The 11,841-nt window shown below is 43.1% G+C and overlaps 1 protein-coding gene across 1 annotated transcript; it reads left to right on the top strand.

Annotated features, from left to right (window-relative positions):
• The first annotated feature begins 279 nt into the window (after positions 1–279).
• On the top strand, positions 280–9,886 carry LOC138978864 (acetyl-coenzyme A transporter 1-like). Its single transcript, XM_070351672.1, has 9 exons — positions 280–412; positions 965–1,692; positions 2,533–2,687; positions 3,874–4,058; positions 4,516–4,700; positions 5,452–5,572; positions 6,291–6,399; positions 6,995–7,098; positions 8,334–9,886. Exons 2-9 carry the CDS (start codon positions 1,019–1,021, stop codon positions 8,490–8,492), a joined length of 1,692 nt encoding a protein of 563 aa, XP_070207773.1. The 5' UTR covers positions 280–412; positions 965–1,018; the 3' UTR covers positions 8,493–9,886.
• Positions 9,887–11,841: the final 1,955 nt, after the last annotated feature.

The following is an 11,841-nucleotide window of genomic DNA, read 5'->3' as shown; positions in this document are numbered from 1 at the left end:
TGATAAGGCTGAGCCGGGGCTGACTGGTACGGCACTGTGTCTGGTACATGCCAAATAGAAGAAGCAGTAATATACACCAAAACTGTTAAGAAAGTGGGGATTGGCATCATTTGATGGCCAACTTTTTCAAACATGAGGGTGAGAGAGAGGTTGGGGGTGGAGGTCGGAAGGTGGTGGTGGGGGGGGGGGGGGGGCGGGGTGTCCGAAACGGGAGCATTCCGATAACAGCACGTACTGGACCAAACATGTTTCCCTTTCAAAAGAGTGTTGCTTCCGGTACTGGCACTGCCCGAATGAATGCCACGTTTGTTTACACTCGTAACGGCTTTCGGCAATATGGATCGGTGGTATTTGTACAAGACTGAAAACGCCGCTTGATACAACTGTTACATCAAGTGAGAAATTACTAGTGGTAAGTATTGCATTACGATTTTAAAATAAGAGTTTTTGCATCGTCATTCGAAGCCGAAGTGTGGTACACGGGTCGCGGGACACCACCAGATCAGTTTCTAACTTGTAATTAACACGTTGATTTTGGGTGCCTTTACTTCTATCCGGATGCACTGTTTTTAACATATTTCTTTTGCGTGCTTTCTGAAGTAGTTCATCACCTGCTTACATAACGAGTATTTCACTATTCCAGCGTTCTTCCTGTATGTCCAAACCCTCTCCGACCTCTGCTCGGTGTGTGTGTCTCTGTACGTGTGTGTGGCTGCACTCTTAAAGCTTAGTCTTCGTATTATTATTTTCAAATGTCTTTCTTTCTACGCATGTGAATACAGAAATGGTGTGGTTATATAATTGACCGTTCGTTAATTGTATGACTAGTCACATCAATATATTTATTATAATTTATAGAGACTGATCAACATGCAGATGTATAGTATACTGACTGAAAATAAGTGAAAAATAATTTATATTATATGTTTACTCACTCATGATGTTTCCATGTTGTTTGTTGCAGAACTTCGTTGCTGACATTCTCTCTACCTCCTTCTGCCTTCAGCGTATTTCATCGATGCTAAGGGTGGTAAAAACATTCATTGAAGAACTAGTCAGACCCTTAGAACGGGTAGAACCAGCCCTCGATCCAACCAACATGGCCAATCAGAACAACAGTAAGATGCAAGCCCGCAAGCGTGGACCTGGGATGAACTTTGTGTCTGTGGAGCACACAGATATGGAGTCATCAGAGACCTTTCCCCACATGCTGTGGTCAGCCAGTCCAAACGATGAGCGCTTCAGGGACGCGGAAGACTCTGGCAAAAAGCCTGGACTCCAGAAGGGAGACTTGAGCAGTATCAGTCTGCTCATGTTCCTTTACGTCCTTCAAGGCATTCCACTCGGCTTGGCGGGAAGTATACCGATGCTGCTGCAAAGCCGAAAAGTGTCGTACACAGAGCAAGCCATGTTCAGTTTCGTCTACTGGCCGTTCAGTATCAAACTGCTTTGGGCGCCGCTGGTAGATTCGCTGTACTTCCAGTGGTTCGGACGAAGGAAGACATGGCTGATACCCACGCAGTATCTAATTGGACTGTTCATGCTGGTGCTGTCGTACAATATCAAGTCCTACATGGAGGGGGAGGGGAAAGTGGACGTGTTTTACCTCACCTGTATCTTCTTCATGCTCAACTTCCTGGCGGCCACTCAGGACATCGCTGTGGATGGCTGGGCTCTCACTATGCTGTCCAGGTCGGTACACACTCACAAGCACATGTGACACCAATGCAAACACACAATCACACAAACTGTAGTCGTAACTTGTATACAGTCTTCTTCTTCTTCTTCGTTCATGGGCTTAGACTCCCACGTTCACTCATGTTTTCAGCACGAGTGGATTTTTACGTGTATGACCGTTTTTACCCCGCCATTCAGGCAGCCATACGCCGATTTCGGGGGAGGCATGCTGGGTATTTTCGTGTTTCTATAACCCACCGAACTCTGACATGGATTACAGGATCTTTTCCGTGCGCACTTGGTCTTGTGCTTGCGTGTACACACGAAGGGGGTTAAGACACTAGCAGGTCTGTACATAAGTTGACCTGGGAGATCGGAAAAATCTCCACTCTTAACCCACCAGGCGGCAGCGACCGGGATTCGAACTCACGACCTCCCGATTAGGAGGACTTACCACCACGCCACTGCGCCCGTCAAGTTGTATACAGTAATACACACACTCTGCATTGGAATTTTGCGCAAACATTTCATTAATATTGGCGGTTTGGTCATTGCTGTATTCACATAATGAACATGTATGCTGGATAGAGCTTTAGGCAAAGCCTGCGGGAGAGGCTGTTTTGAGAACTAAATAATTGGTCCTGAAAAAATGGGGTGGGGAGGGGGGGGGGGGGGGGCTGGGTAGAGTGTTGGGGGTCAATGGCAGACCATATATATTTATATACCCTGCTTCTATGGCATGTTTTTAATCTAAACGGGATTCAAGTTTGTTCAAATTGAAAAACCAAACAAAAAATCAGAGCGTCATTGAACCTGTGTGGCTTTGATCACCCAATTGTTTCCTCAATGTTTCAGAGAGAATGTGGGCTGGGCCAGTACCTGCAACACAGTGGGGCAGACAGCTGGCTACTTCTTGGGGAACGTTCTCTTCCTGGCGCTAGAGTCTGCAGATTTCTGCAACAATTACCTGCGCTGGGAGCCTCAAACGGAGGGAATCGTCACGCTTTCAAGTTGGTGATAGAGCTTCAAGGAGTTTATTTTTTATTTTAAAGCAACGGAAATCTTGCACAGTGCTTATAGTTATGATCATTTTCATGAACATCATCATCATCTTCATCATCATCATAGTATTGTATTTCATTGTATTGTTCTTGAATTCAACAGTTAGGACAGATACTGTCACATTCTGTGAATGAAATCCCACTCACTGTCTTCTTGGTTCAGAAGAATAAGAACAATAATAATAAGAGTAAAGACTAAGAGTATGATGAAAAACACATTCACTTTACTTTTGTCTCCAGATTGATGCACACTAATATCACTATGTGCAGATTCCTGTAGATAATAAGTAAATAAGTCTCTTTCCACAAAGACATGACATACACAGCTTGATGTCAGATTATCTCCCTTCATCCCCCCCTCCATTTTTCCCTGATAATCTCTGTCCTTCCCCTCAACATTTCACACAGGTATATAAATGAAGAAAAAACCCACCTTTTATTCAGCAACACAGCACTGACTCATAATGACCCAGTCAGGTCTTTAAGTTTAAACCAAAGGTTCGAATCCGGGCCGGGACGGACACGGGTCAACTTTATGTGCAGACCCAGAGACGGAAGCCATGTCCCACCCCCGTGTCATCACAATGGCACGTTAAAGACCTTGGTCATTCTGCCATAAGTGCAGGTGGCTGAATACACCTAAACACGCAGACACCTGGGTAGCGCGACTCCGTTGCTGCTAGCTTTCCACTGGGAGGAAGCGACCCGAATTTCCCAGCGATGGGACAAAAAAGTAATGAAAATGAAAAAAATGAAATGAAAAAACTCCATGATTCTACAGTTTGACACCAACCTCCAGGCCAGCTCCGGTGTCACGAACTGAAAACTCTGCTGAACAATCCCTGTCAATGCGGTCAATGCACATGTGCCAATCTTGGACTTAAAAAATGTGACCCTTTGACCAAACGAAGTATGGGTAAGGGTTAGGTTGTTCACGACCTGATTAATCTCCCCATGTTAGCGCATGCGCATTGACTGTATTGAGAGGGATTGTTCAGGCAGAGTTTTCAGTTCGTGACACCGGTGCCGAAATAGCGGCTGTAGGCCGGGAACATGCCCCTAATAATTTCACCATGGGGGCTTTAAAAAACATTTATCCTCATTCATTAAACTTCATTAATGCCTTTTCTTTCAGGTTTCCTGTATTTCTGGGGTGTTGTGTTCTTCATCACTACAACACTGGTTGGTGTAATGAAGCCAGAGCACATGGATCCGGAGGTGGATCCTGAGCAAAGCATCATCGACACGTACAAGACTCTGCTGGAAGTCATCAAACTGCCTTCAGTTATGTCCTACGTTCTTATCCTGCTCACTGCCAAGGTGAGTGTCATGACAGTTGCATTTTCACTGACCGGTTCATGTGTTTTGAATGGGGGTGCTGTTTACTCATTTGAGACTCGAGCTCTCCTGCTTGGATGCTCCGGACGTTATTTCCAAAACTGTGCATTTGTACTGCAGTCAAACCTGACCACCCAATGGACTGACTAAAAGTGGTTGTTATAGAGAGATTGTGAAATATTTTCTTTTGAATTCTGGATTATTCGGGGTGGTTGTTGTTCACAGGCGGCAGAGGTAGTCGTCAGGGCAGGTTCAACTGTACAAATTTATTTCATTTCAATCAAATTACAAAATTTATAATAGCCTTACTAATGATTTTTCACTGTACCAATATTCCTTCTCTTTTCTGCGAAAGATTATCAGGTTTTGCCATAAAGTGCATGGTATGTTTCAGTGTTTGCAAGAATATGAGCTGTTAACTTCAATCTTTTTTTTCCAGGTGACTTTTGCTGCAGCTGACTCCATGACAAGCCTAAAACTGATAGAATCGGGAATGCCCAAGGAACGTTTAGCGCTGTTTGCTGTTCCTTTGGTGCCGATACAGATCATACTGCCGCTCATGATCTCCAAATATACGCATGGACCTCGACCAATGGACATCTTCCTGAAGGCGTACCCATACAGGTTTGTGGGAGATTTTCATGGTTTTGATGGAGCTGTGATGAATGCTGAAGTGAGAACATAGATATTTGTGCAGTACAGTGGCACCCCCTTTTAAGACCTCCAAAACTCTGAGAAAATGCGGTCTTCAAAAAGAAGGGAGTCTTAAGTACACTACACTACATTGGGGTGTGCACGTTAAAGATCCCACGATTGACAAAGGGGTCTTTTCTGGCAAAATTGTATAGGCATAGATAAAAATGTCCACCAAAATACCCGTGTGACTTGGAATAATAGGCCGTGAAAAGTAGGATATGCGCCGAAATGGCTGCGATCTGCTGGCCGATGTGAATGCGTGATGTATTGTGTAAAAAAAATTCCATCTCACACGGCATAAATAAATCCCTGCGCCTTGAATATGTGCGCAATATAAATTGCATGAAATTTTTTTTTTTAAATAAATAAATCCCTGCGCTTAGAACTGTACCCACGGAATACGCGCGATATAAGCCTCATATTGATTGATTGATTGATTAAGTTAAAATGGAGGTAAATTTACAGATGTTATCAACAGAAAACCTGAAAAAGGAAAGTCTTACTACGGGCGAAGTCTCAAAGGGGGGGGGGGTTCCACTGCATAAGCAACATTTCACCGTGCGTATTAAGTTAACTCTGTTGCTAGAAAAAGTTTATCATCAAGAGAACGTTATCAACTAGTCTGAGCTTTTCACAGATTATGTTCTGTGTTGTAACCTGTCGTGATTGTACGTTTCAGGGTTTTGCTGGGTCCAATCTATGCGCTGGTGGTCTACTGGTCTCATTACGTTCAGACGAAACCCGGCGAGTTTCCCTGGTACTTCTACGTTGTGACATTGCTGGCATATGGAACTCACCAGGTGACATTTCATTTTTCTTTTTTTTAGTATTTAAACCCTCAGATGATTTAAACATTTGCATTGGTAGAATCAAGATGTATTTATGAGTAAAATTGATATTCTTAAGTCCCCCGAAATCGGCGTATGCTGCCAGAATGGCGGGGTAAAAACGGTCTTACACGTAAAAATCCACTCGTGCTAAAAACATGAGTGAACGTGGGAGTCTAAGCCCATAAACAAAGAAGAAGAAGAAGAAGATATTCTTAAGCCTGAAATTAATTGGACAAAGTGGACTTCACAAAGCTCATTGCATGAAGCTTGCTGCAGTAATCTTGGCACTTAATTTTAGGTCGAGAGACTTCGCAAAGTGAACTTGGCGCTCAATTAAGGAAGGTCTTTGAGGGAACCTTTTTCATGAACAGCACTCTGTTTACCTGAGCTTGGAATGTTTCTTCTAGGGTTGGAAGGGGAGGAGGGAGGGGCAAGTTTGTATCTGTGGAATATTCTTAGGATTCATGGATAACGAAATGTATTGATGCAGGTCACATTAGGATCAAGTTAAGGCTGATGTTGAGGAAATCAACATGCTCTTGAACATTATTTTATGAAGCTAGAACAGCAAATATTTTACTTTGATTCATATAATACATACCACAAAAGGTGAGTCATATAAATATATAAGCATTTGCTTTGATTGTATCATAAGGTCTTATAACTTCAGTGACTTTTCTCTGCACAGGTTTTCGTCTACATGGTCTTTGTGGCTCAGATGGCGTTCCACGCCAAGATCAGCGACCCGGCCATCGGAGGAACGTACATGACACTGCTCAACACTGTCGCCAATCTGGGTCAGTATACAGTGCAACCCCCCTTTTAAGACCTTCAATGATCTGAGAAAATCAGGTCTTAAACAGAAGGGAGTCTTAAAATGTGCGTAAAGCTGCAGATGTTATGAACAGAAAATCTGAGAAAACAGGATCTTAAAAGAGAGACTAAAATGGGGGGGGGGGGGGGGGGGGAGGTGTCTTAAAAGGGGGTGCCAGTGTATCAGTTTGGGGGCTATACTGCCTTTTCCTGTCCATGAGTTCTGGGCAATGACCAGGCTGTGTTACTTTCTCATTCTCTCTCTCCTCTCTTCTCTATTTGTTCTCATTCAGTCTGGTGAATTTTTCTCGGATCTGCCATTTGTCTTCCCAAGAAATAGTCCCCGTGTTTATGTTAAATATTGTTTCTTGATTCTCAATTTTGAAATGTTAGCAGTCCATCTGTTATCAATTGTTTCCCTTTAGATCTGCCTAACTCTTTAATGATTTGTTATTCACCTGAGCAATCAGAGCAGTCTTATTTATGGGGAGTGTTAGACGGGCAGTAGATGACAAAAATTAATGTTGAGTTTTTTTCTTATGGAAGTTAGATCTCGTCTTGTTCTTGTCTTGATGACAGGTGGCAACTGGCCAGGCACATTCTTCCTGTGGCTTGTGGACCACTTGACGTTCAAGCACTGTGACGTGACGGGTCTCTCCTGTGATACCAAAGTTACAGAGGCTGTGAGTATGCTTTAGATTACACAGGCAGGACACTACATGTCGTGTGCAAACCATACTTTTCTAAGAAACATTCAATGTAAAAAGTAGTGGTTGTGCACGACCGATACCTTCCGAATAGGAATCAACATTTGACTGCCTTTTTGAAGAGTGTGGGTCGTACACGATAGATGCTGCTGTCTGATTGACAATAATAATAATACCGGTAATTTTATGTCGCAAATCCTCCTGTAATACATTGTAGTTCTAAGTGCGGGATAAACACAGTAGAATTCTTTCATAATTTCCCTTGGGGTTGTATATGACCCACATCGTCTTTGCTGTGTAGTCATAAACCTTAGAGATGTGCTCATTATAAGAAGATCACACAGGGTTTGAATATTACAAGTCTAAATTAAAGTGGATTTTTGAGTCACTTGAGAAAAAGTGACTCTATGTAATCGGTCAGTGTTAGTCTGTCCGGCCGGCCGGCCGGCCGTCCGGCCGGCCGGCCGTCCGTAGACACCACCTTAACGTTGGACTTTTCTCGGAAACTATCAAAGCGATCCGGCTCATATTTTGTTTAGTCGTGACCTCCAATGACCTCTACACTTTAACGATGGTTTCGTTGACCTTTGACCTTTTTCAAGGTCACAGGTCAGCGTCAAAGGAAAAATTAGACATTTTATATCTTTGACAAAGTTCATCGGATGTGATTGAAACTTTGTAGGATTATTCTTTACATCAAAGTATTTACATCTGTAGCCTTTTACGAACGTTATCAGAAAAACAAGGGAGATAACTAGCCTTTTCTGTTCGGCAACACACAACTTAACGTTGGGCTTTTCTCGGAAACTATAAAAGTGACCGGGCTCAAATTTTATGTGAACGTGACTCCCAGTGACCTCTACACTTTGACGTCTGCTTTGGTGACCTTTGACCTTTTTCAAGGTCACAGGTATGTCTTGAAGGAAAAAAATTGAAATATCATATCTCTGAAACTATTCATCGGATTTGATTCAAACTTTATAGGATTATTCTTTACATCAAATTATTTACATCTGTATTGTGTTGTGAATAGCAATTTCTTCCTGTCCATCTGATGCCTCATATAATATTCAGAACTGCGAAAGTGACTCGATCGAGCGTTTGCTCTTCTTGTTGTTTGTTTGGTTTTGCTTGTTTTTCCTGAAGGTGGGTTTTTTTTAAGCCAGTTTTCAGCAGTATGATTAAAAAAAATGTTAATTTTTGTTCTCCAGATGTGCAGCGAAGCAGGCGGCAAATGCGTCATAACTACGGACGGATATTATATCTTGACCGCCATCTGTTTCTTCGTTGGTCTTGGTTGGTTGGCATGGCGACGAAACAAGCTACGTCAGTTAGACAGTCTACCTGATTCTGCGTGGAAATGTTCGTAGTGTTCAGAGTTTTATTCATTGACTCATAGTTATTTGAAGTTCACTTGCCAGCTATTCTCATGTGGCATTTGCGTTGAACATAATCAGATATTAGTGTTCTTTCGTTGTTACTTTTGGTGAATGGATTGCATAATTGCTAATTACAGTTGAACCTGCCTATAATGACCATCCAAAATGACCATTTAAAGGTATAGACACAGGTGGTCGCTGTGGATAGGTGAATTATAGAGAAACAAGAGGCGAAGCCTTCAAGGCTCACGTAAGAAATCGACAAACAGTAACACAAACTCAATCACTCAGTCACACATACACACACACACAGTAAGCAATAGGTGACACTGTGCAAGAAAGCGAGACACTGGGCCCGGTAGCTCAGTTGGTAGAGCACTGGACTTGTGATCGAAAGGTCGCAGGTTCGAATTCGGGCCGGGACGGACACGGGTCAACTTTATGTGCAGACCCAGAGACGGAAGCCATGTCCCACCCCCGTGTCATCACAATGGCACGTAAAAGACCTTGGTCATTCTGCCATAAGTGCAGGTGGCTGAATACACCTAAACACGCAGACGCCTGGGTAGCGCGACTCCGTTGCTGCTAGCTTTCCACTGGGAGGAAGCGACCCGAATTTCCCAGCGATGAGACAATAAAGTAATGAAAATGAAAATGAAAGAGATGAAACTAGTCTCGGCCCGCTCACAATAACAATGACCGAGACTTGCAGTAATTCCTTTGCGTGACGTCTAACCCTCTTACGTCATAATTGTGACGTCTTCAAATGTTAAAGTTTCTATCACACACGTCAAACACTTTTGACCGAGACGTAATCTTCTTATGCGAGCTTTATCCATAGACTCGGAAATGTTAAAGTTTCTATCACACACACACACACACACACACACACACACACACACGCACGCACAGACAGACAAAGTTACGATCGCATAGGCTACACTTACGTGAGCCAAAAAAACACTTCTCCGAAGATCCTTTGAGGTGTTGGTTGTAGAGTGGTGGTCACCATTGGCTGGTTCGACTGTACAATGTTTTTGTGTCTTCATATATTGAGCGGTTGGGTGTCTGAGGGCATGTGTTTAAATGTTTAAATTGTTTTCTTCTAATTATTTGGATACGATTGTTTCTCGTTGCCTGTTTTGGCGAAGAAGTGTAGATGTATGTAACTTGTAAGCGGAGGTAATCAGAGTAGCAGTGTTGTCTGGGTACCGGTGTGATGTTTACACTTAATTGTTGTGTAGAAAACTGTAAAAAAGATAGCTGTGTATGTGCAATTATTGTGTCATGATGTGAATAGTATGATGCAGCTTTCGTTCCAGATGTGGCTGAAAGGATACGCAAAGAGAGTGGTGTGTGTGTGTGTGGTGTGTTGTGTGTTGTGTGTTGTGTGTTGTGTTGTGGTGTGTGTGTGTGTGTGTGTGTGTTTAAGCTGTTGTCAGGGTGACATTAGAGAGTTGTATTTTAGGTTGCAAAAGGATGATGATTATTTTATTTAACAGCGATCTATCTCACTGTTCTCTGAGTTGTCCATAACAGTTTGTTACTTGTTTTTGATGTTTTCACAAATGTTTTTTTTATTGGTACCCATGTGCAAAGCATAGTTTTGTGTTGGTGTTATAGCTTTATCACTGTTTGCATGGTGATGATTTTATGTGGATATATATTATAGTGAGGTGATGATGATGTCTGTTTGAGTAGCTTTCTCTAAAGTCAACTACATGCGCATACAGTTCAGTGGAACCCCCCCCCCCCCCCCCTCCCCTCCCTTTCAAAACATCCTAACATGTGAGAAAATTAGTTCTGACAAAGGAGAGAATCTTAAAATGGGTGTAAATGTATAGAGATTATGATTAGAAAATCTAAGAAAACAGCATCTCGAAAGGTAGGGAGTCTTGAATTGGAGGGTCCTATAAGAGGGGAGTTCCGGAGTAGTTTGGAAGTGGCGGGGATGTAGCTCAGTTGGTAGCGCGCTGGCTTTGCAGCCAGTTGGTCGCTATCAGCGTGGGTTCGATCCCCACGTTCGGCGAGAGATTTATTTCTCGGAGCCGTCAACTTTGTGCAGACTCTCTTCGGTGTCCGAACACCCCCGTGTGCACACATGCGCACGAAAAAGATCCCACGTTCACAGCAAAAGTCTCCGGGCTTGGAAAACACGAAGACACGCATGCATCATCTCTCGTCTCTGATTATCATGATCGTATCTCGATACTTTGACGAGACAAGCCCAATGCTGGTGTGTCGAAGAAGACAGCCACAGCGGGCTTGTTCGAATCAAAGTATCACACCATATCTTCAGCGTATTACTAATACCTGTCCCAATATAGACCAGTTGGTCTAAGAGGACGTTAAACCCTAATAGTCTTAGTTTGGAAAAGTGCCTTGGTTCAGTTCCTGGGTGTAGTAATGTGGGTATATTACAGTGGAACCTCCATTTTGAGGATCACATGTTGTAAGACCACCCCTTTTAACCCCCTAGTTTACAAGGTTTTCTTTTTTTTAATCTTTACATGTACAGGGGACTTCCACTAAATCGCGGTCCACTTTATCGCGAATTCGGCTATATCGCTATGCACCTTCATTTTAAGACTTGCACCCTTTTATTAGTTTTAAGACCAAAACTTCCTCAGATTTGTGCTGGTCCTGAAAGAGGTGTTACACTATATCACTCCCCCCCCCCCCCCCCTCCACACACTCCTCTCCTCCCACCCACCCCTCACACCCCCTCCCCTTTAATAAAACACTGGTTCTATTTGTTACTCTTTGAGCTTGTTAGTTTATGAAGCATTCTAAAACGAAGGTGTATTTCAAATTGCGAAGAGAACAAATCTTAGTTGCTAAACTCTTGTCCTGCTAAATGGTGAACAGTGAAATATACTTGTTGACGGATCAGACTGTAGACATTCCGTGTTAATTGTGACCTTACTTGTGTTTGTTTTAATCTAAAGATATGTTTCTTTTCTGTGTACACAATCATTCAGTGCGTACACCAGTACAGATCTTTGTAGGCTTTTACATGAGATCATTAATTTTTCGTAGTCTGGGTCCATGAGCTGAAACTCCCCATACACTCATAGTTTTGTGCACAAGTGGGGACTTTTAAGTGTTTGACCAGTTTACCCTGCCATTCAGGCAGCCATACTCCATTTTTGGTAGAAATGGGACCGGCGTGGTTGGCCTCCAAATCGGGAGGTCGTGAGTTCGAATCCCGGTCGCTGCCGCCTGGTGGGTTAAGAGTGAATTTTTTTCCGATCCCCCAGGTCAACTTATGTGCAGACCTGCTAGTGACTTAACCCCCTTCGTGTGTACACGCAAGCACAAAACCAAGTGCGCGCGGAAA

The sequence above is a fragment of the Littorina saxatilis genome, linkage group LG10 (assembly GCF_037325665.1).
Source record: "Littorina saxatilis isolate snail1 linkage group LG10, US_GU_Lsax_2.0, whole genome shotgun sequence".
Taxonomy (NCBI): Eukaryota; Metazoa; Mollusca; class Gastropoda; order Littorinimorpha; family Littorinidae; genus Littorina; species Littorina saxatilis.
Note: the sequence above shows the minus strand (reverse complement) of the source record. Positions and strands in the feature narration are given on the sequence as shown.

Coding starts and splice junctions, on each gene's coding strand:
- LOC138978864 (XM_070351672.1), top strand. CDS start 1,019: ATGCTAAGGGTGGTAAAAACATTCATTGAAGAACTAGTCAGACCCTTA. Junction 4,059..4,515: donor TTATCCTGCTCACTGCCAAG/GTGAGTGTCATG, acceptor TTTTTTTTCCAG/GTGACTTTTGCTGCAGCTGA. Junction 4,701..5,451: donor CTGAAGGCGTACCCATACAG/GTTTGTGGGAGA, acceptor TGTACGTTTCAG/GGTTTTGCTGGGTCCAATCT.